General features: G+C 39.0%; 1 protein-coding gene across 1 annotated transcript; it reads right to left on the bottom strand.

Annotated features, from left to right (window-relative positions):
• Window positions 1–1,657: 1,657 nt before the first annotated feature.
• On the bottom strand, window positions 1,658–3,413 carry LOC149161583 (E3 ubiquitin-protein ligase ATL41-like). The gene has a single exon (XM_089435538.1). It carries the CDS (start codon window positions 2,875–2,877, stop codon window positions 1,969–1,971), a length of 909 nt encoding a protein of 302 aa, XP_089291664.1. The 5' UTR covers window positions 2,878–3,413; the 3' UTR covers window positions 1,658–1,968.
• Between the last annotated feature and the right edge of the window lie 20,447 nt (window positions 3,414–23,860).

The following is a 23,860-nucleotide window of genomic DNA, read 5'->3' as shown; positions in this document are numbered from 1 at the left end:
CGGGCTTGTATGGGGTACAACAATAACATTATGGGTATACATTAGTATCATAGAGACCTAATATGCCTCTCTCCTTTAAAAAAGTGTTTTCCTCAATGCTCGAGTAGTTCTAGATGCTTCCATATAAATTACTCACCCTCCCATGTGGAATCTTTAACATGTAAGTTCTTCCACTTAATGAGATACTCTCAAATTAATCAATTTTGTAGCTTCCGTGTTCTTGTTTCTGTGTCTACTTCAGGCTCCAATATGATTTTTCCTTCGTCATCAAGTTATGGTAATATTTTTTGAACTGAAAGTTTGTCACATATAACCTTCTTTAAGCACGAAACATGGAAAACTGGGTGTACTCGGGAAGAGGCAAGAGGCTCCAATTTGTATGCCACAGTACCAATATTTTTCAACACCTTGTAAGGACCATAGTACTTGGCTGATAATTTATCATCCTTCTTAGCTTGCCTGAGGGACATTTGTTCGTATGGTTGTCGGCATAAAAATACCAAATCACCTATGTAAACAATTCTTTAACTATGATGTTGATTTTCCTGTTGTTTCATTTGATTATGAACTAAAGTCAGGTTATTCTTTGAGAGTTGGATAACTTGTTGTTGATGCTCAATGTGATCTTCCACTACTTGAACCTTAGTATTTTATGTTAAAGACGGTGTGATAGACAATGGATGATATCCATAAAGTGCCATAAATGGGGTCATTTTTGCTGCGGTATGGAACTAAGTGTTATACCATCATTCTACCAGAGGTAACCACTTGACCCATTGAGTTTGTTTATTAGATATAAAGCAATGAAAATATTATTCCATGCATTTTTTCTCTATCTCAATTTTCCTGTTAGATTGAGGATGACGAGATGAGCTATGAGCTAATTGAGTACCAAGACAAGAAAATAATTTTGTGCAAATATTTCCATTGAAAATGGGATCTTTGTCACTTACAATAATCTTTGGGTTTCCATGTAGTTTTTGAATTGTTTCCATAAATGTAGTAGTGACTATACTTGCTTTGAAAGGATGAGATAGTGCACAAAAGTGTGCACACTTCGTAAGTCTATCAACTACCACCATGATAACGCTCTTTGCTTTGGACTTGGGGTAAACCTATGATAAAATCCATTGAGACATTCTCCCAACGTTGACTTGGAATGGAAAGGTTGTAACAAACTTGGGGTTTTGCTTGTCTTAATTTTATTTTGTTGGCAAACCAAATATTCTCCTACAAACTTCTGAATAACAAATAAAAGTTATTAGCACTACGGGGAGTTCTATTTTGTGTTAGATGGCTCGCTATTGATGAAATTGTCATCTTTGGAGACTAAAAAATGATCATTGATAAGGTTAACATGACAACTTCATTGGAGCTTTCACTGCCTACGAATTGGAAGAAGAGAATAAGATTACTGATTATTACTTTCAAGAGACTATCTTTCACACACATCTATAGAGAACAAAACTATGTGGCAGATGGATTGTCAAAAGAAAGTTGCAGCATCAATCCGGATTTGATCATATTTTCAGTTTTTAAAAATGGTATACTCCTTTGTTCTAGGACTATTAAGATATGAAAGATAGAATCGTCATGCTATCCAAGTGATGATTTTGTTTTCTGGTTTAAATATCCCAGACTTGCATAATCATATTATAGACAAAGAAAGCTCATAGTAAAATTGAGATATATTTTATCCAATATTAACATTTTACTGAAATACTGGATTTAAATGCTTCGATAAACTAAACTAATTTACACTTTCCCTATTTCCAGGCCATTCCATCTGTAAAACTTACATTGACTTTAAAAAACGAAAAAAAGTATTAATATTATGAACGTGAATGCCGACGGTAATTGACCGAAAAATGAACCAAAATGAAAACCGTCTTCGAAATTACTTTCCGTCGACAAAGTTCGCGTTAATTGCTGGAACCGGACGTTGGGAACGTTACACTATCAGTGCGTCTACGATTGTGATTGTCCCTCGGTTTCGATCCCGTGATCTCGTGGAGCATCGGGGAAGACCCTCCCCTCTCTGCCTCTGCTCAGAATTCTCTTCAGTGAATGCAGAGCAGTTCTTGAGGACTGCGATCCACTGTGCAAGCACACCGGTTTCTCGCTTTCAGGCCTCCCGCCCACATCAATGGCGGTTTCCGGCATCGAGGAGATTCCGCTGGTGGATGGCCCTTCGTCCACTGCAGTTTTCGCTTCTTGAGAGCTGGTTTCGCCATGTTCGAGACCGGGGCCGATGCGTATTTCTCTGTTACCTGAAGAAATCAATTCCATGGTAATTGAAATCTCATCTGTATTATTATTACCGACCCTCTGTTTCGGCTGAGCGCCCGTTCTGCAAATCGGGCAAGTCGAATGTGAACGAAACCACATGTCGATGCATTCTACGTGAAAGCTGTGTTTGCAATTGGGCAGAAGCCGGGCTTTCTCGTTCTCCTCGAATTCCGACAGACAGACTGCGCATTCGAGCGCGTCTTTGAAGCTCTGCGCTTTGTACTCGAAGACGGGCAGAGATTCGATGACGCGCGCATCCAAACCCACGTTGAGGAGGCTCAAGGGATCCTCTCGCGCGAAGGAAAATCCACGGCGCCAAGACATGTTGCTCCGTCGAGACAGAGAGATTTCACGGTACTCCCTGCGGCGGAAACCGGCGTAGATGCAGATTACGAAGAGGAATAAAATGAAGGAAAAGAGAACTACGAAAGAGGCTAGCATGAAGATCCCGTTGATAGCATTTTGCTGATTGTTGTCGGATGCCATTCGATTGCCGCCGAGTCCGTAAGGCGGATACAGGGCTCCGTACTTATGGTCGACATCGGGGGGCGGCACGCTGCCATTGTGATTCGTGGTGTGAGAGGCCATGGCTGGCGCTGAATCTATCTCAGATGCCGTTGGCGTCAAAACCCTCTCACATTCCCAAGATCATGGTTGCAGAAGCAGAGTATTTCAAGGAAAAAAACAAGCTGAGAATGCCTCAAATTAAAGAGGTGAATTGGGGATTAAGGAATGAAATAGAGGCTGAATCGTCTAAATATGAAATGGGTGAATGATTGAATGAATGCAGATTGATCAGAATTTGAAGAGGAACTTTGAGTGTGAAAAACGGCAGACACGGATGAGGAGTTTGAATTCTCCTTCAGACTCCTTATCACGATGCTTCGTCTTCGTCGACTTCACGAGCGTTTGGGGCCGTATGTCTGAGGGTTTCTTGACTTTTCACAGGCCGTATGTCTGAGGGTTTAGTAGCGCTGCTGAGTGCGGTCATTGACCACGCAACTTCTAGGAGGCTCGCTTATGATTGATGTGAACAGAATCCCTGAGTCAAGAACGCTGCTAAGCTGAAACATTTGACTGCATAGATTCTAAACTCAGTTGAATATAACTGCTCCTGCATTTTAGGCTCGCTCATCTGCAGCAATTTGACCAACCAGTGTCGCTGAACTGTCTCTAATTAAACAATTTAAATAATTCAGAAATGACATAACAAAATTACTCTTCTCACTAAAGCCTTTCTAGGAAAGTACTAGGTGGTTTCTTTGAAATATAAAATCAAAATTAATATAATATCATTTGTTTAAGCAAATTTTAATATATTGTTAGTCACAATGGTTTGGTAAACTATTCAATTTGTGATGTGATGTGATTTGGTGAACCATTCGTTTTCTGGTGTGAGTTTTTCTTGAAAATACATAAATTTTTTACAAATTTTTATTTTAATTTAAAAAATTATAAATAATTAGTTTTGAATTTTTAAAAATTTTGTAAAAAAATTAATTAAAAATTATTGGATTTATATTAATCTAGATTTATTTAAATTTTGATAGGAGAAGGTGATATGCTAAAAAAACCCAGTTAGCTTAGGGCTGGCCATGTGCTGGCTAGGTGCTATCTCTGAGTGACTTTGATGGATTTGATACCGCTAGGTTGAGCTCCTCAAGCCACAAATCAAGCCTAGAAAATCACAAACAACTTAAAAAATAAGGAAATCTCATATTACAAATAAATTTAAACAATGGAAAAAAAACGTGGTTGGAAATGATTTGAATAGACTTATCAATTGTTTTATTGAAAGCATATTGGACATATCCATAAACACACATCCCAGTAAAGCTTATGCTTCACCTTACATAAAAAAAATTGAAGTATATCAGAAACAAACTTCATGCTTCACCTTAATCCAACAAAGTTAAATTATATCGAAGTAAACTTTATACTTCATGAGCAAAGTCAGAAAATCGCTAATATTTACATGACATTGTTATAAGTATGATTGAATTGTATGCTTTTAAATAGGCTATATTAGTGAAGAATATCGTGGGAAAACAATGACTTAAGAATACCATGGGTTTTAAAAAGTTGTAGCCAAAACACTGCTAACCATAATATGATTAATTTACCTTAATTTTATTTTAACTATTAATTTTATTAATTTATTTTTATTTTTATTTCCATGTAATTTCACCCAGTCAAAATGTTTAATAAAATATTACAAGATAAGATATTACAACATCTCTTTTATACTGTCTTGAAAAAGACTTCTCAACCCAATAACTTAAATTTCTAAAAATTTCAATAAAAATACAATTTAAGTCATAAAATTTTATTATTTTAATAAAATTTATAGTACAAACTTCTAATAAAAACTTCTAAAATTCACTTCATCCAACTATGCTGATGTGACAACCTCTTGTGATATGCAACTATGTTGATGTAACCACCTCTAAATGTCTCCTAATATGCCAATATGTGAATCGAGACATTAAACTATGCTGATGTAACAACCTCTCCTGATATGCAACTATGCTGATGTAACAACTTCTCAACCTCTCCTCATATGCCAACATGTGAATCCATAGAGAAGTCTGGTCTAAGTTTTGGTACCTTACTTTTGTCAAAGTTGGATTTGATTTATTTAGACTTATTTTAGACTTTGAGATTGACTAGGCAAGGTAGTAAATTATGTTCACACTTTTTCTAGTTCGTCTACCTTCCCAGCAGTGATATATATATATATATATATATATATATATATATATATACACTTTCGCACTCATACGTTCCACAACAGTGATGAAGGTGACCCCTCTCAGTCGAGAATCTTGCGTTTTCCCACCCAAATGTTGTTTTAGATTTGAGTTAGGAGACAACTTGTATTTTCTTAAATTTTTTTTTAGAATAAAATATTTATTATGGATTATATAAGATATTTTTCACAATTAGATTTTACTGGAATGGTATACATTATTAAGAAAAGAAAGTCATTTCTAATTTAAAAATATTATTACCATCTTTAATATATATATTTTATATATTATTTCAAAAGATAATGACACAGTCATTTCTAACTTATATATATAAATATAAGTTTATCACATTCAAAATTATAATATCTCACAAAATATGAAATAATATATGAAATAATAACACTTCTAAATATAAAATCCAAAATAATATAAAACAGAATTTACACAATTAGGAAACGATGTTCAAAAAATAATAGAAATAAAATTTGAAAAAAATGAAATGATAAAACTTTAAATTTAAATAAATGTAAAGTTAGACAAATTGCATTTTCTCCTTAAAAATTTAAATAAATATGTTGCACAAGTTGCAGTTTTTCTATTTTTTTAAAAGTAGTTATTTCTAATTTAAAATTATTAAAATAGTAGAATTTATGGTTTCAATAACAGAGGGAGAATGAATTAGTGTAAAATTCAAATTAGACAATTCAACATTTTACCATAATTGAAAAGATATGGGTGTATTAATAAGAACAATCATCACATCAATACATGAGAATATCATATATAAGTGGAAATCCTTGTAGGAGAAAACCACAAATCCGTTTATTTTTCTCTTCAATATTTGATTACAATTATTTACTCGCACTATCTAATTTTAGAATACACGCACCAACCTCTTGAATAAATTTGTAGGCTCCACCTTTTGAAATGTGCAAGAATCCACTTATTGTAGGCAACAACCTGATTGAGATTCCAACCTCAAAATATCATAGTGGACCTCCCTATGATAATATTTCAAATTGGATTCACAACCTTCTAATTCTTCAAAACTAGAAAACTTCTTGATCTTTTACATCATAAACAAAACAAACTCAGACTTTCCCTCACCCAACAATTAATTTCACCCCTACAATCTAGAACAAGTATAAACCAAAAACAAATTCGGACATGTAGCTTTTATGTAGTCTATTACCATGCTTCTCGCTTAAGATGTCATTGTTGTTAAGCCATGAGACTGCCTGAGACTCTTGTACTTCACCACATGAGATTTGTGACCACACCACTCCAAATCCAAAGTATTCTAGCTTATTTGTACCTTTTCAAAGCAACAATCCACAGAAAGGTCAACAATTCAAACACATAGCATCTACATTTCTTTGCTGGAAATTCGACCTGGGTGGCCTAGATATAACTTGAATCAATGGCTCTTTGGGCTTCAATGATTGGCTCTCATGACTAAAGATATGATCATAGTCCTAAAAATCCAAGTTTAGGTCCATTTGATTATGGCGAATTAATTTAGATCCAAATACTTTTCAACTCATATTACAAGCTTCAACACCAAGAATTCATAATTTACTCCATAGGACAAAGAGTCGGGACCACACGCTAAACTATTGGAAAACATATCTGGAACTCGGGTCCATAAGTAACCTTCTATACTGTCAAATTTGTTGGATATCCGGATGGCATGGACATATTTCTCAAACCCCAGATGCCATTTTCATGGAACAATGTTTGATGAAACTTTGTCTAGTTCATTCGTTAAATCGAGATCCACGTCATTTGAAGTTGTCAATGTGTGTACACCTCTTGGACCATCAAATGCCTGGATAACTATGGATTTTGGACGCTCTAAGGGCCCCACTACTGATATGGGGGAAGTTACTTATTTGTTGCTATTTTAGCCAAAGGATAATACACTAAAACATTTCGTCAAACTAGCCCATGGCCCGTCTTCTGAGACTACCACGTTGAATATTAAAAAAACCAATAAAATTTTTCCATGAATAACATTATACTACATCATCTCTATCATGTTACGACCACATCATATCATTGCAACATGTCATGCCATATCATTGCAACATGTCACTCAAAATAGGGCCACTTGGCCACTCAAAAAGTCCAAATTTTCCTATCACATGTCATGCTCATAGAGTGCCATGTTGTTGGGTTGTGTTATATTATTTTACGACTAGCATGGGAGTCACGACGGGGATAGCAACCCCCCTGTCATAGGGTATGCAGGGGTCTCCCCTGTACGGGGTCTAGGGGGCAGCACCCTGGGAATTATTTTTTTCGAACCCTATATTACCTATGGTTTTGTGCATGGATTTCGCACATGGTTTTGGGCGTGAAGGTTTTCGGTCCATGGTATTATGTAAATCCCGCCAGGGAACTACGATTATGTTCTAATCCAGGGTTTATGGATGCTTCAACATGTATATATATGTATTGTAACATTGAAAGGGACATAATGAAAAATCAATTTGGTAGTCCCAGTTTTGGGATCTAGGGGAAAATCTCTGTGTATATTTGTTTTATGTGCTATGCTATCACCTTTGTTTATTTTCTGTTATTAGAATTCGTAAGCACGTAATATATGTACGGGGTTAAAACCTACACATGTCGTCACCATTGCTACATCATTTCCACCTGGCACCATCTGTCATCCTATTTATACTACCATGTCATTTGGGGTCCAACACCCGTGAATAAGAAAATCCGATATTCGACTATTTTGGAAAGTGCCCAATTTACAAAATTCCTTAAGGGAAAGATACGAGGATATATTGACGAGACCCAAATATGCTTCTTGTTTCCATGTCATCTAGCCAGCTAAACTTCCAAGTCACATGCCAACCAATCCATAACTACCACCTGTTATCTTTTCACATCATTTTTGTCTCGAGAAATCACAAAATTCAATGATTTTGTGAGTAATTTTAGTTCTACAACAAAATTTTTGGATCCCTTAAAGAATGGATATACATAAGACCTAGATTCTCCGCACTTTCCAGATTAATCTCAACTAGGAAAAATAATACAACACTAGATTTATTAGATGTGCCCAGATATCCCGAATACCATAGCCAACATAAACTTCCTTCACTACAAAATGTGTTTTTTGATCAATCCTTTGGGTTTGACTAAGTTCCATATATCGTTTGAAAGCTCTCTGAGAGGGTTATCCAACTAAAAAAAAATCATCTTCTTTTGAACAATTTACCTATAGAAAAAATTCCTTCAAAAATATTACTTGTTGTTGTAGCAGCTGCAACACGCTCCCAAATTTTGGCTTGCATCCAATTTTGGGAGCCTCCCCTGGATTTTTACTTGATGTTTGCAAGTACTCAAGCTCGCCCTGTGGGCTCATGTGATTCTTTACACCCTCCTTGCTTGACCGTTTAACAGATATCTTTTTTCCATGTTGGTCACAATGCCATGCTTGCAGCCATGTTCTTGTCATGCACAAGGTCCTCCTTTCATGTGTACATGTTGTCTTCACTATGTGAACATTCGTTGCACTCACACATGAAGTTGTATGCACTATTGCGCAAGCATCGTCACGGTCGTTTAACGATCTATCACAAGCATCGTGCTTGTCGCTTGCACCGTCGATCAGTCATGTTGAGCATATGTTGTCTTGATGGTTTGAGGCATCTTGTCGTCAAGTCATGCTAAGTGTGTGTTTGTAAGTTCGCATATGCACAAATTCACTCGCTCACACACTTAGTCATTTTATTGAAGTTCTGACGACTGGATCACCCTCTAACAGCCGAACCTCCACTCAAGAATTTACTCAATCGAATGTCACCCAAAACAACACAGAAGTGTTCAACAAGCCATTTCAATCTGCGCTACCCACAAGTTCATCAACCAACCCTCCTGCTGGTCAACCGGAGAGTTTGACCGAGTAGTGACCCCAGGACTCACTCCCCTAAAAAATTGAGCAGAAGCTGCAAACCTTGCCCACTCCACTGACTGAGGAAACTACGCGGATAGGCTAGACAGACACCAAGTGCCCGTTGTTGTCTCCCTCAAAAATTTGCGCAGTTTTCCCAGCGAGCCGCCCAGTCAGCCGATCGACTGCTCACCAAGAAAATTGTGTAGATTTCATGAGAAATCCCTCAACATCCTACTCAACTAAAAAACTGTGCAGAGGTGTTCAGTAGGTCAGCCTCCTAGTAATTACGTAGTTTTTGCTGCCAAGCTTCCTGCTGCTAGCTCCATCCAGGAATTACATAATTTTTTCTGCCAAGCCCTTCTGCTACTCGCACTTCTTCCCATAAGAAATTGCGCAAATCCACCCTCCAGCCGAGCTAGATCCCGCGGATAGTCACTGTTGATCCAGATTGTCCATCTCACTCTCCTAGTGAATTCTGCGCAATTTTCACCAGTAGCGCCCGGAGCCCACATCCCAGCTTGAAACTTGCCTTGCATAGTTTCATATCCTTGTCTTCTCTCCCAGTCACCTACATCTAAAAGCGAATAACAATGCATCATGGTAGACTAGGAGGTTTATGGATTTGATGTCGTCTCATCATGTGTGATCGAAAATACAAGTATATGGATAAGTGATCTGAAATTGATTGCTAGTCAACGTTGTGCTAGTATCATTTCTAGATATAAAAATTTCTTTGCTTTGGTTTTCTTATCCATAAAGAGTTTATCCATGAGCATGTGATTGTCAATTCATCTACCTTGGTGAAATTTAGTGTTTTGCATGAACTTAAAAAACATGAACTTAAATGGTTGAACAACAACATATAAAAACACATCAAGCACAAATAAAAAAGATCAATACACAATTTTTTGTTGAAGGAGTTCACCCATCCTAGGCTACATCTCCTTGGTCCAGCTTCATAGTGCGAGCCTTTGTATTAGCTTCAATAGTGCTAAAATTTATGTTACATGCATACAATGCTCTTGGAACATGTTCCGATGACTTTAAAACATTCAAATATATCATAAATGACTATTTTTTTACTTAATTTGGTTACCAGTTTCTTTGGGGATGGTCTCCAACACTTGGTGGCCCTTGGCTTCAAAAATATTCAAGTGACCAAAAAAACATGTATATGACCTCTTCTGCCTCTAAAACCTACTCCAATGAGTTCCTAGCATGCCAATTAGCCAAAAATGACTATTCATTTTCGAAATTTTGCTGAGAATTGCCTCATTTATGGCAAAACCAATTTTTCCTACATTTCCTCCACCAAATTTGGAAAAATTGCCAATTAAATTTCCAAAAAAGGAATTCCACCATAGTTGGAGGCGCCACCGAAATTGCTGCCAGACTAAACTCCAGTCAAACTACTGCTTAATTAATGTTAATTCTTATTTGTGGCACACTAATCTTGCTTAATGGTAGTGCTGGCCCTTGGTCGCGCTCTTGTGATCGCATGGGGTGGGGCCCTCCCACCACCCCGCCGTCGGCATTTAATAAAGCCTTAAATATTAGTCGTGGGCCTCCCTCTTCAATTGCTGCACCATAGGTGGAATGGTAAGGCATTTGGTGTGGGGTGGCAGAGTTCGTGGGTTCCATTCTCCCTTTGCCCGTCATTCATACAATTTTACCGCCACTTTAACATTTAAATTTTTCCGCCATTTTAACATTAAATTTAAATTCAAAATTTATATATATATCTATATATATATATATATCTATATATATATATCTATATATATATATATATATATATATATATATATATATATATATATCTATACTATATAATATAAATAATAATTAGATATAATATATAATAATATTTAATTAAAAATAAATTCAAATTTCACCTTAAGGCCAATTAGGCAATTTCACCTTCCCTAAGACAAATTGGCAAATCTGGAGGTGACACTTGTCATACTGTCGCTGGCTAAAACTGGAAAATATTCTCTTCATGCTGACTAGGCATCCAGTCAACCATAGTCAAACTTTGACTTTTTGACCAAACTTTCAGAAGCTTTAACATTTTCATACGATGTCAGTTTTTTTAACCGTTCACGGCATTGGAATCCCATAAACGAACTCTATCCATTCATTCAGGTCTAAAGAAATTCTTAGCACTTCCATTTTTTAGCTAAAATACTGCTCCCTGATCATTCCTCCCCACTAGAAGCCTTTTGGACCCCGAAATTTGTCTTGATCACTGATTATGTTGATGACGGGACTGTTCCCACATCCTTCCAATCTCCATCCATTAAAATTTCCCTAATTTCATCATTTGGAGCTTTTCATAAAAAGTTAAATTTTTTCTTGATTTCGACCACCATCTATTGTTGTCTTTGACACCATCATGCTGCAATATTTCTAAATTTGCAGAAAAACAATCTAATTTTGTAGAAAACATCTTGTTCCTACCTTGGAAAACAATCAAAGGAAACTTGGAATCTTTCTCTCCTTGCACTTTGCCTCTATGGCTATTTTTAGCTACTTTTGCCTTGTACTTGAGTCGACTCTTGCCCAAGTTTCTTCGCCATTGTAATGTGCCTTTTCGAAACCAACAATGAGAGAAGGGTTGTAGTAGGAACAGGTACAATAGGGGGTGCAGCATACACAGACTGATGAAACTGCGCCCGTATAGGTTATAGATCCATTCAACAGCTGACATGGAGCAGACATGGTGAGCAGTACTGTCAATCGCATGCAAGGGCATTCAGGAGCATGGATGTCATTGTGCGCATGCATGCGGTCCCACCCATTTGGCACACTCACTGAGGCAAAGACAAGAAGCAAGTCTGACTGGAGCTGAACATGTATTTTGACAAGTTGATGCGCATGGTCACCAGCGCACACTCGGAGATTAGCACAGACACTATGAATCCATATGTTTCTGGCCCAGTTGCACTCAAGACTATGATTCTCATGTTATCAGACAAATTTGACAAAGTAGCCATATCGGTGTACTCGGTTGCAATGGATGCAAGAGTTCTCTTTCAACACAATGTCACCATTGAAGCGCATGGACACCATCACGGGTGACCAAGCTTGGCATCAGTTCGCCATCGTTGATCATCTCAAGGATGTCAAAGAGTTGGTCTTACCACAACTGTCTGAGTGTCAATGATGTCTTGCATGGCTTTCTCAAGCCTATTTTGTCTCACATGGGTACATGTGCAGATTGTATGTAACATCTTGTTAAGTGGAAGTTCAAGTGTCAATAGTTGAATGTAATAGTCATAGAGTAGTTGAAGAGTCATGCGGGTAGATGAACAGTCACAAAAGGGGAATGTCAAGGGTCACCCCACCCTTTTCTATATATAGTCCCTCATAACTCATTGTAGAGGCTTTTGGTTAGCCAAGCTTCCAATAGGATTATCTTAGAGAAAGTTTGGAGAGTATTGTAATGAGCCTTGGTTTCTCCACTATGCAGAGCTAGTATATCTCTTTGGAGGAGTAGGTAGCAGTGGCTGTAACATTCCGCTGTCGGAACTAGTGGTTGGTCATGGTTTTACTGTATGACTGGAAATTTCACTTCTTAATATAATAGAGCCAACACGTTTCATGCATATGTCATATTGTACTTCAACTATCTTGTTTACTCTAAATGGTATATGTATATGTTTGCTTATGCATGTGTGTATAGAGTCTTTCTATATATGTATGTATGAATCTTACTGAAATGTGATGTTGCTTTAACCATCACTTTGGATTGCTAGGTTACTTGCCTTATAGTTTGTGATGCATCTTTTCTTGTGTGTTCCCTTCTTAACTCCGTGCTTTCACAAGTTTCCAAGGGGAATACTCACCTCACCCTCCTTGTGTTAAAACCGTTCATGCACCTTCCTTGACTTGCTACATATGTCACACCCTTGCTACCAATAGGGACATCTTACTTGCCTCTGCGCGCAACCGCGATCAAGGGGATATCGTATGACCCACTGCTAGGACTCCTACACTAAATGGTATGAGGTCTAGTTGGGACTTATTACCAGGGATATCCCTTGACATGTTGGCCGGTCCAGTACCGTCAACATTTTGGCACTAGAAGGAGGGCCAGATGACAAGTTGAGTCCTCATCATTTGTTTTGAGTCTTCGCACATCTACCATGGATTTTGTTATAGTTCACCCTCTCAAATGTGTGTCTAATGGACATATATTTCACATCGAGAGGGAGTTCTGGGATCACTTGTCACAAATCAAGTATGATGGTGAAGGCAAGTGGCCTGGCCTGAGCACCTAAATGAATTCCATGTGCTCATGGAGCGAATGGAAGATTTTAATGAAACAGAGCTATGTTCAATGCTCACACACACACTTCGCGACCACCCATTGCGATGGTGTGGCACACTACCTCATAACTCCATGCACTCATTCAAGCAGTTAAATGATCTAATCAAATCTGTTTTCCACCATTTTGGTCTTGAAGTACTTGATAAAAAATTGTTAAAACAACGGAAGGCACCACACAAATCACCTATGGAGTTTTCGGAGCGCTTCTGTCTATTCATTTTTGAAGCCCCGAAAAGTCAGATGAAATTCCAGTCTCTCAAGGACAGATTTGAATATTGCCTTATCAAATTTGTCAATCCGAAGAAGAAGTTCAAGCTCAAACCCCGCTCATCATACTTCAGTTATGGAGTTGCGCAATCATAGACGGACACAGTCACTGTCACAAGTGATTGTCCACCGTCCCCTCATCAAACAACTCCACCACCGCAGAGTGATGTGGGAGAATATGTGCGCACATCTATTCAATCATCACATTCTCCCGACATCGCTCCTTTTGATTTTTGCGCAAGATTGGCTACGAATCCATTTGGTTATCACATGTATTTTGTACCCCAATCTTCGTCTTCTTACTCGGATGATCCTCTGGATGACATTGTCTTGTGTTCTTCCATTCTCGAATCTACACTTGTTGTGAACGAGGATCAAGCCATTGACGGAGTTGGTGTTGCACAACCAACATGCACTGTTGTTCATGAAGAGTGTGACTGGGATCTTGTACATCCACCGACAATAGAGGACCATCCTTGTCTGTCCATACCTCAAGAATTTTTTCCTAACATCCTTGATGATCCTACCATCCCTGATTTTTCATGTGTATCTCCGTCCATGGATGCACCCATTATTGATCATTCGCAGGACACACCGTATGTCAACCCATCATCCGACAACGGAGAGGACCAATCATTCATTGAAAATCCACTTGATTTTTCATCTTATTTTTTTGGAAACGCAGAAGGTAAACATTCTTGCTTCTCATCTACCCCTCTATGTGATTCATCAAACCATGAGGATGCCGACAAACATCTTGAATTTTCTGATCTTGATTGTCATGATCTATCTACTTCTTCATCTGATCACAATATTGATTCAACTGTTGTTAATTTGTCTAAGACACTAGCCTACGATGATCTATCTGTTGAAGAATTCGAAACCCCGCAGACAGTCAAGAGACTTCAGCTTGTGCTGATGGTTATGTCAGGTCCTCGCTATCCTGAGGTTGGTTTCACTTCTGATATGGAAATTATTCAAACGCATGAGGCTCCTCATCACTCATCTGTATGCATCGAAGATCAATCTCACACACATATTTTTCTTCCTCCGCTCGAACTACATGATCCCATCTCTCATGCATTGGAGGAATCTTACACAACAAGCACACTTGCACAACGTAAGTGGTCTACCTTTCTCACGTTTTCTTGCATATCATAGTCAAGAGAATGCATACACTTAACATCTGCACACACTGTAGCACAACACCATGGCAAGTCCATAGAGTGCATGTCATGCGCTTTCACTCGATTATGTTTTGTGGATGCTTTTAATCTCGGAGTGTGTTTGTCTTCATTATTATATCTTTCTTATTTGATGGTTCGCACATTTGTCTTGTTTGCAAACCATGCCTTCAGCAACATGGATCGACCAATGCGCCGAGGGTTGCATTGGAAGTATCACTTCACGTGAGCAGACCCATGCACCGTTAGTTTAGGAGTAGGAGTAGTGTTTTATTTTGGTTTGTTTTCTTGCATGCATGCTTATCTCTTACTTTTCATGTTTGTTTGTTTTCCTGCTTGTTTGCTTACGCATTTACTTCTGATTTTGCTTTGTCTTGTTGTGTGTTACTTGTTTACGTCCGTAGGTTAGTTCCACATGAGACCATGCACAACTCTTGAAACAAGCTAGGTAAAGTACAAGAGGACTTGTGCAGTTATCAATACTTGGTTATATGTCGTCCTACCTCTGTATGAAGAACTTGTTGTCTTCAGTCCATGATACATCTATGGAAAATATGTACTGTTCGAAGTGAACCTTGGTGAAAACACAACTCTTGCATGCTAACTAGTGTCACCTACTCTAGTCGGTTGTTTTTGGGTTAATCCTTGCTAGCTCAGTCAAGTAGAGTAAGGTGAGGGGGAAAACCTTAACAAGCAAGTCAGAGGCATATATAAACTACTTCTATGAAGGAACAAGGCCTTCTACTCTCAATAGGTCAATATCTCTCTTCCGCCTATGAAATGAATATGTTCTATGCATAGTTATGAAAAATGAAAAAAATGAAAATATGAAAAAATGAAAAAAAAAAATGAATAAGGCGAAAGAAGAGAAAGGCTTCCTTTGCAGAGAGGTGATGCAAGTAACTCTGCTCGGGTACTCACCAGGATCGCTGGCAGTGGAGCAATGCTTATGTTCCTGCGTGACTCTGTTGGGGTACTGTCTAGGCCCGCTGGCAATGCAGCAACACCAGAGATGAAACTAAAACTCTGACAACCATATGGCTTGTGCACTAATATACCCCTCATCCCTAATTGAAACAACTGTGTTGACTTGGCTTGGAATGTGTGTCGACCGACCAAGGGCTTAGCAGATGCTACATCTTACTGTCAAGAAAGTGTGGGAACCAAGACGAACAGAGAACTGAACAATACTTCCCGAGGTGTTAGAAATTCTTTTCATGAACAAGGTCCATGCAGAGAACTCGAGTTCTACTAGTGTGTCGCCAAGTGTTGTAGCGGTTACAAACACTCTCCAAAATTTTTCCTTAGGTTCGTTTTGGAGCCTCCCTACCAACCATCCTTAGCAACATGTCTTGCACCATCAAGCATATAGGCTTCATCTGTTTCTCAGTGCCTTGTCAGCTTGTGCATGTCAATTTGCTTCACTCCATAGGTGATTCGTGTGGTGCCTTCCGTAGGGACCGAGCAAAATTGATTTGTATGCATGGACTTCTTTTCCCAAGGCAACATGCAAAGGCACCCTAGGTTTAGGGATCTATTTTTAGCAATTGGAGGTTACATGCAAAGGCTCATTTTAGAAGCCTCCCGACAAGTGTCACTTTTCCTAGATTTGTGGCATGCACGTCATAACCTCAATTTTATCAAAAATCATGAACCGGATGCTGCAAAGCTCATTCATCACATCGATCTTGCATCTATGACATTCCACATCGTATCTAGTATTCGTCGGCATGTTCATCTCAGTTGTTTCAGGGTAAGCCATGTTTGCATGTCTTGCGCTGTGTTTCTGTCTCTTTTTGTGTTTCATCTTGTGTAAGTGTTGTCTACTTGATTTCAATGAGCATCTGTTGTGGTTTGCATGTATGTTATCTTGTATAAGAACCATTTCAGTTTTCGTTTGCATCTAACCATTGTCACATGCATGACACTGTTTTTTCACTTACGGTCATTGTTACAACGACTCGCATCACACACATGCATGCTTTCCTGTTTTTTGAATCCTACAATTATTGTTTGCATGTACGATCATTCACTCAGCTTCACCCTGCATTCATATTTCTCATGTTTCTGTTGCCTGTCATCGGGTCTGGGCTACCTTGGCCCAGGCTCTACCTTGCCTGGACAACATTGAATAATTCTGAGGGGAAAGGCACTGCCTTCCTGTTATACAGAATTTATACCTATGGATAAGTATATCTTCCCTAAGTGGGTAGTTACACTTAGAACAACTGAAGTAAAGATGTTTAACCTTTTCCTACAATAAACAAATAGGATAAAGGAACCTACTTGTGATCCTTCGCCTCCTTTAATCTCCTTTGAGTTGCTCCTGTCGCTCCTACTCAAACTGAATTCGCTCAATTGGTACTTGCCAACATAAACAAAAGACAACAACAATCAAAGCATATGATATATTTATTGTAGACAAATAGAATCAACAAAATTTGAACATACATTCATCATAGATATAGACAAAAGTATTGGAAAAGGAAAAAACAACTTTATTGATTGATAGAATAAGAAGATACACCCAATGTGGTTCGATCTCATGTCACTCATCCAGCTTAGTCCAAACCCTCATCACACCAATAGCAACATCAATCCAGCAGCATAACATTAATTGAGAATGATTTCAAGTCTCTAAACCAACAATATTTCTCTATAATATCCAAGCTCGTTGGCTCTATGATGGGAGGCCAATTTATAAATGAATGCAAGTGGTTTTGTCATTAATATGGCATTGAATGGTTTTCCATAATTGGATGATTAGTTTCCATGTTCATAGGGATGAGAGGAAAGAGGATTAGATGATCCAAGGCTATCCTAAGTTGAACTCATCTTGATAGGATAGGAGCTGGGTTCCTTCTAGAATGCTCTAGAAAGGAGGAATATACTCAGGATCCAATGAACATTTCCAGGATTCTCGCCCAACGTAGGCTTGAGTGGGATTAGGTGTTCTGCAACGCAGCCTTGAATGGGGCTACCTGCTCTGCAGAGCACTTACCCCTGACCAGGGGTGTGCTGGTGACCCAAGGAAGCACTTCAGTAGGGTTTGAAGTCAAGAAACTCTTATGGATGAAAGCACTCAATGAAGTGGCATGTCTAGGGCATGTAGCAACTGAATTGGGGTTTGGTAGACCATGTTTACACTGATTTGATCATCAAGAGTGATGTGCCCAAATAGACTTGTAACACTTCCTCCCAGAAAATGCACAAATTTGGTTAGTCAGTGCCCTATAGTCTTGCTTTACGCAATTCTGAGAGGCAGTGACTGCTGGCCCAGAAAATTGTGCAATGTAGTCCCTGGGACTGCATCAATTGCCAGCTATAATTGTGCATTGTGCAATATCAGCATTCGGTAGGTCAAGCTGGACTGTGCATTGCACAGTTCCAGTAGTCAGTCAGCCTCCCGACAGCTCAGACTATCCCTTGGGTAGTTTTGGCAGTCAGTCTCCCGACCTCCCGGCGAAAATTATGCAATATTCATGGCGAGTCACACAGGTATGTTGCAAGTCAGTCCTCAAGTTTCTTTTGGTTTTTGGCTGAAAAATTTCTTTCCATGAGTGTTACTATGTCTCCAGGTATCACAGGTGTTTTTCTGCCTCTCAGCGGCACAGGCACAATGGCTTCCAGGAGAACGGAGTCAAAGACATCGTTGAGAGCACAACTGGAGATGCAATTGAGCAAGTCTTTGTGAGCTTGCCTACCTATGAAGACATCAAGTTGCTCGTAGACAAGAACATCAAGATGAAACAGCAGCAACATCACAACGAGCGGCACCATCAGCAGCAAAAGATGGTAGCACACCTGCACACGACGAATCCAAGAGGAAGGTTGTTGATAGCACAAAGGTGGAGCAAAGCTGCAAGTTCAAAGAAAATCCACTTGTGATGAAGACAACTATGGAGATTGAGGCTATGAACTGACAGCGTGACACAGAGATCATGCGAAGGCAGAGAGAGAAACAGAGAAGGAGTTGCATGTGCTCAAGTAGCAACTCAAGGAAGAAAAACAACTGTACATATGAGAGAAGGGTTGCAGCAAGAACAGGTACAACAGGGGGCATGACATACACATATTAATGAAACTACGCCCATACAAGTTATAGATCCATTCAACAGATGACATGGAGCAGACAAGGTGAGCAGTACTATTGATTGCATGCAAGGGTATTCAAGAGCATGGATGTCATTTTGCACACGCATGTGATCCCACCTATTTGGCACACTCATCGAGGTGAAGACAAGAAGGAAGTCGAACTGGAGCTAAACATGTATTTTGACAAGTTGATGTGCATGATCACCAGCACACACTCGGAGATCAACACAGACACTATGCATTAGTATGTTGTTGGTCGAGCTTCACTCAAGACTATGATGCTCATGTTGTCAGACGGGTTGGACAAAGGAGCCATATCAGTGTACCCGAATGCAACGGAGGCAAGAGTTCCCTTTCAGCAGGATGTCAACATTGAAGCACAAGGACACTATCATGGGTGACCAAGCTTGGCATCAGTTCGCCACCAATGATCATCATAAGGATGTCAAAGAGATGGTCTTACCACAATTGTCCGAGTGTTAGTGATGTCCTGAATGGCTTTCTCAAGCCTATTTTGTCTCACATGGGTACATGTGGAGATTGTATGTAACATCTTGTCAAGTGGAAGTTCAAGTCTCGATAGTTGAATGTAACAGTCATAGAGTAGTTGAAGTGTCATGAGGGTAGATGAACAAACACAAAGGGGAATGTCAAGGGTCACCCCACCCTTTGCTATATATAGTCCATCATAACTCATTGTAGAGGCTTTTGGTCAGCCAAGCTTTTGATAGGAGTATCTTAGAGAAAGCTTGGAGAGTATTGTAATGAGCCTTGGATTCTTGACTATGCAGAGCTAGTATATGTCTTTGGAGGAGAAGGCGGCAACGACTGTAATGTTCCGCAGTCAGAACTAGTGGTTGGTCATGGTTTTATTATATGACTCGAACTTTTGCTTCTTAATATAAATAGAGCCAACACGTTTCATGCATATTTCATATTGTATTTCAGCTATCTTGTTTACTCTAAATGATATATGTATCTGTTGCTTATGCATGTGTGTATAGACTCTTTCTATATATGTATGTATGAATCTTACTAAAATGTGTTGGTTTAACAATCACTTTGGATTGCTAGCTTACTTTCCTTCCAGTTTGTGATGCATCTTTTTTCATGTGTTCCCTTCTTAACTTTGTGCTTTCATAGGTTTGCAATGGGCGCACTCACCTCACCCCCCATGTGTTAAAATCGTTCATGCACATTCCTTGACTTACTGCATATGTCATACCCTTGCCACCAATAGGGACATCTTACTTGGCTTTGTGCCCCATCGCAGTCAAGGCGATACCATACGACGCACTACTAGGACTCCTACACCAAACAATATGAGGTCTAGTTGGGAATTCTTACTGGGGAGATCCCCTGACATGTTGGCAGGTCCAGCACCGTCAACAACTTCATAACTTCACACTCATGTAAAATCATAGCATTCAATACACAGGTACGTGGGAGGCTCCTACCATGTTTATAATTGCAGGCTGGTCACATAGGAAGTTTAGAGTGGAAGCTTGGGAGATGAGTTTTGGTAAGTAGGGAGTGTGGGACTTTATCGATGGTGGCTTCCTAGGGTTCGACCTTGGTTGAGAGGTGTTGTGGGGGATGAAAGCCTTGTGGGGTGGTCTGGGGTTCATTTCTTGCTTTGGCCTTGGGACTTAGGGACACGAACAAGAGTGGAGCTGAGCCGCCACCAAACTCTAGCTCATCATTGGTTCGAGTAGAAGGAATTTGTCTCGCTAGGCCTTCTTGCCTACATGTGGGATAAGGAGTGTGAGTCTCTTCATCTCTTTGTATGGTGGTTAGTCCAGAACTCTACCAATATGGTGGTGCTCAAGTGGAAATTAGTGGGTTTTGAGTGGCCGCTCTCTGGAATTGCTTGGTGTAAGGCTGCCCTCGGGGTTCTCGGTGTGTATACTGTGTGCAAATATGGATTGAATTTCACCTGGGGTGTCTGCGGCGGAAGAGGTGAAGGCCATTTGGTGTGGACTGCGGATTTTTTGTCTTATTCCTGTTAAAGGGTGATGAGTAGTGTGTGTGTTAAGGATTTTGAGCCTCCCAGTTTTGTTGGGTGTTTTTCTCATAACCTCGCCCATCTAGTGGTGTTCAGGTACAAATTTGTGGGATCTGTGTGGTTGTCCCCTGGAATTGTGTGGTGTAAAGTCGGCCTCGGTGTGACTGGGGCACATACTGTGTGCCTTTACGGGTTGAAGTGTGCTTGGGGAGGTTGTGGCAGAAGGGGTGTAGGCCACCCGATGTGGTTAGAAACTTGTTTATCTTGGCCTTGCACGAGGGTGGTGACCCGTCTGGTGCAGCAGTCTCCTCGGGGTGGTTCAACAACCCAGGTATCGGTTATTGTTATTGCAGGTGTCCTTCTTTTCAGGGAGCCTTCCCCTTCTCTCTGATTAATTTTCCTCTTATCTCAATGCCCCATCAACGGGGTTGGCCCCACCGTGGGGGTGGGCAGCAGCAGCCAAAGAGGCATCTTGAGCCTAGAAATAGTGCATCCTCAAACAATTCTGGTAGCCTGGACATTGAGGAAACAAAGAATGTATCTCTAGTTTGTTTGCATGGCCAAGTGGCAGCTCTGGTCACTCTGGAATCTCTTGCAGCGGAGCTTCGTCATATCCAAATCAATATGGATATCCTCTGAGATCACATGTATGAAGCCAATGAGGCTATGGCCTATTTCTATGACATATAGTATAGCCAGAATGAGATATTGGAGCAGCTGGACAGTCTTCGACATCAACATCGTCGTACGAACAACTACCTTTGCAATTTGGGAGCGAGGGTGGAGAATATTGACTTCTATATCCATGATCATGTCATTTTATTCGTTGCTCCTCCTGTACTTCCTCCTCACCCACCACCCTGATATGCAACTATCAGTTATGGTTTTCTTTTTGTTTATGTCAATCATGTCTAGGCCTGAATGCCCTCCAAATATAATGTATGTTAGTTGTACTTTTTGGTATGTCGCAGCCCCCACTCTCAAAAACTCTAATTGGAATGAGAGAGTGGAGGCTGCCATGATGATATTTGTAAGCTGTATTTTATTGAAATATAATGAAAGCATTTTTGACCGAACAAAAAAAAAATTAAATCAAAATCCTTTCCCTCAATTTCTACCATCAGTAAACTATGATATCATTATTATATAAAATATTTATCACACCAATAATAAATCTTTACTAGTGATGCTTCAAACATCTTTTCATGTGCATTAATAAAATGTATACAAAGTATCAAGACACACCTATTTTATTGACACCGCACAAGAAAAAAGCACATAACTACCAAATGTGGTCAATTTATCTTTACATGTGTTTGGTTGTGTGACATGTTTTTCCATCCAAATCTCACATGCACTTGAAGTAAAATACATAAAGATTACCAATGCATGCTCATTTACCCTACCTCACATGTATCATGAGAAAGAGAAATAATTATATTCTACTTCTGCCCACAAGAACATGGTAACAATTAAAAGAACCTCCATGGTAATCACCGTCTCTTTGTGCACAAAGAGGGAAATATTTCCAAATATACACACATCACTAACTATTATTTCCTTGCACAAAACACATTCCTTTCTAAAATAGAAACCATTGCAACCACCCATATTTTTAAAACAAAATTTCACATTAGCTATGAGCTTTTTCACGCAAATTAATATTGTTATTCCAAAAGAAATTAGCGTAACAACTATTTTCTTGATGCATGTAAACACATTCCATTTTCGAAAGGAAGCTAACACCATAACTATTATTCTTCTACATATAAACACATGTTCTTTTTCAAGAAATCTAACACAACAACCATTACTTCTGTGGATATAAACAATTATTCTTTTCCAAGAACACTAACAGAATAGCTAATCTTTTTATTTATATAAACACACATTCTCTTCAAGAAAAACTAATACAATAACTATTGTTTTGTGCACCTTAACACATTATTTTCCAAGAAACTTAACAAAATAACTATTATCTATGTGTGTATAAGCACATATTCCTTTTTAAGAAACTACTACAATAATTACATAATCTTTTCAAGGAAAACATGGCTACTTATCTTTTGTGCACATGATTCTCATACAATATTTTTCATAAACATAACATGGTTTCTCTATCTTTTATGTGCAAGGTTCTCATGCATTCCTTTCAAGAAAATCTCATAGTTACCCCATATTTTATGCATAAAACCAGGAAAACCTTTTTAAGGCACTAACAAGGTTGACCTAAATTTTTATGCACATAAACCATGCAATTCACACAATTAATCTAGCCACATGATCTTTTCAATAATTCATGCACAAATGTAATATCCCCGACCAACTAACTATTATGAGATGACATCTTCTTTCCCTTAGACTAGCCACAAGGGGAGTTTTGAGGACTCTCGATTTATAATAAAAGTGGAAAATAATGGTATTTTTAAGGACATGCTATTTTCTAAGGTATTTTTTGATGGTATTTCTAGTGGTATTTGCCGATGGTATTATGTCAATTCTAGAAACTTGAAAAAAAGCTATAAAGGAAGAAGGAAGGAGGAAGGAGGAAGGGAAGGCATGGAATTTGGATTTTTGTTTTTTGGCATTTGATTGAAGGCTTGGGTGAATTTTCAAGTGAGGGTTTCAGGCGAGATCCTTTGTCTAGTTTTGGTGAGAATTTGATCTCACCTTAGTTGGCAACCTTACTTCGATGGTCCTCATAATACCCTAATTGGCCCAATATATTTCATATCTAGGAACAAAAGAAAAAAAGAGAGGGGAATTCACATAAATTTCCTTTCGGGTTTTGAGGGTACAGGTTTCCTGCTAAAACAAATAGATTTGTGGCTCCTCCATCATGCAGAAGATCCCTTGCAAGGCATAAGTTATACTAGCCACTCTGCTACATGTGGGCCAAGTGATCACTAGGCTGACTCCTCATATTATTGGTCACAAATCACATCCTTTCGGTTGTTGGTGTTCATCACTCCTCATGTGACAGAGTTCTGGTCGTGAGTCATATCCAGCAAAGCTATAAAGAAGTCG

The sequence above is a fragment of the Pinus tabuliformis genome, chromosome 5_2, assembly GCF_031772625.1.
Source record: "Pinus tabuliformis cultivar Carrire ecotype Pingquan chromosome 5_2, CPIR1, whole genome shotgun sequence".
Taxonomy (NCBI): Eukaryota; Viridiplantae; Streptophyta; class Pinopsida; order Pinales; family Pinaceae; genus Pinus; species Pinus tabuliformis.
This window is presented reverse-complemented; position numbering and strand designations above follow the sequence as displayed.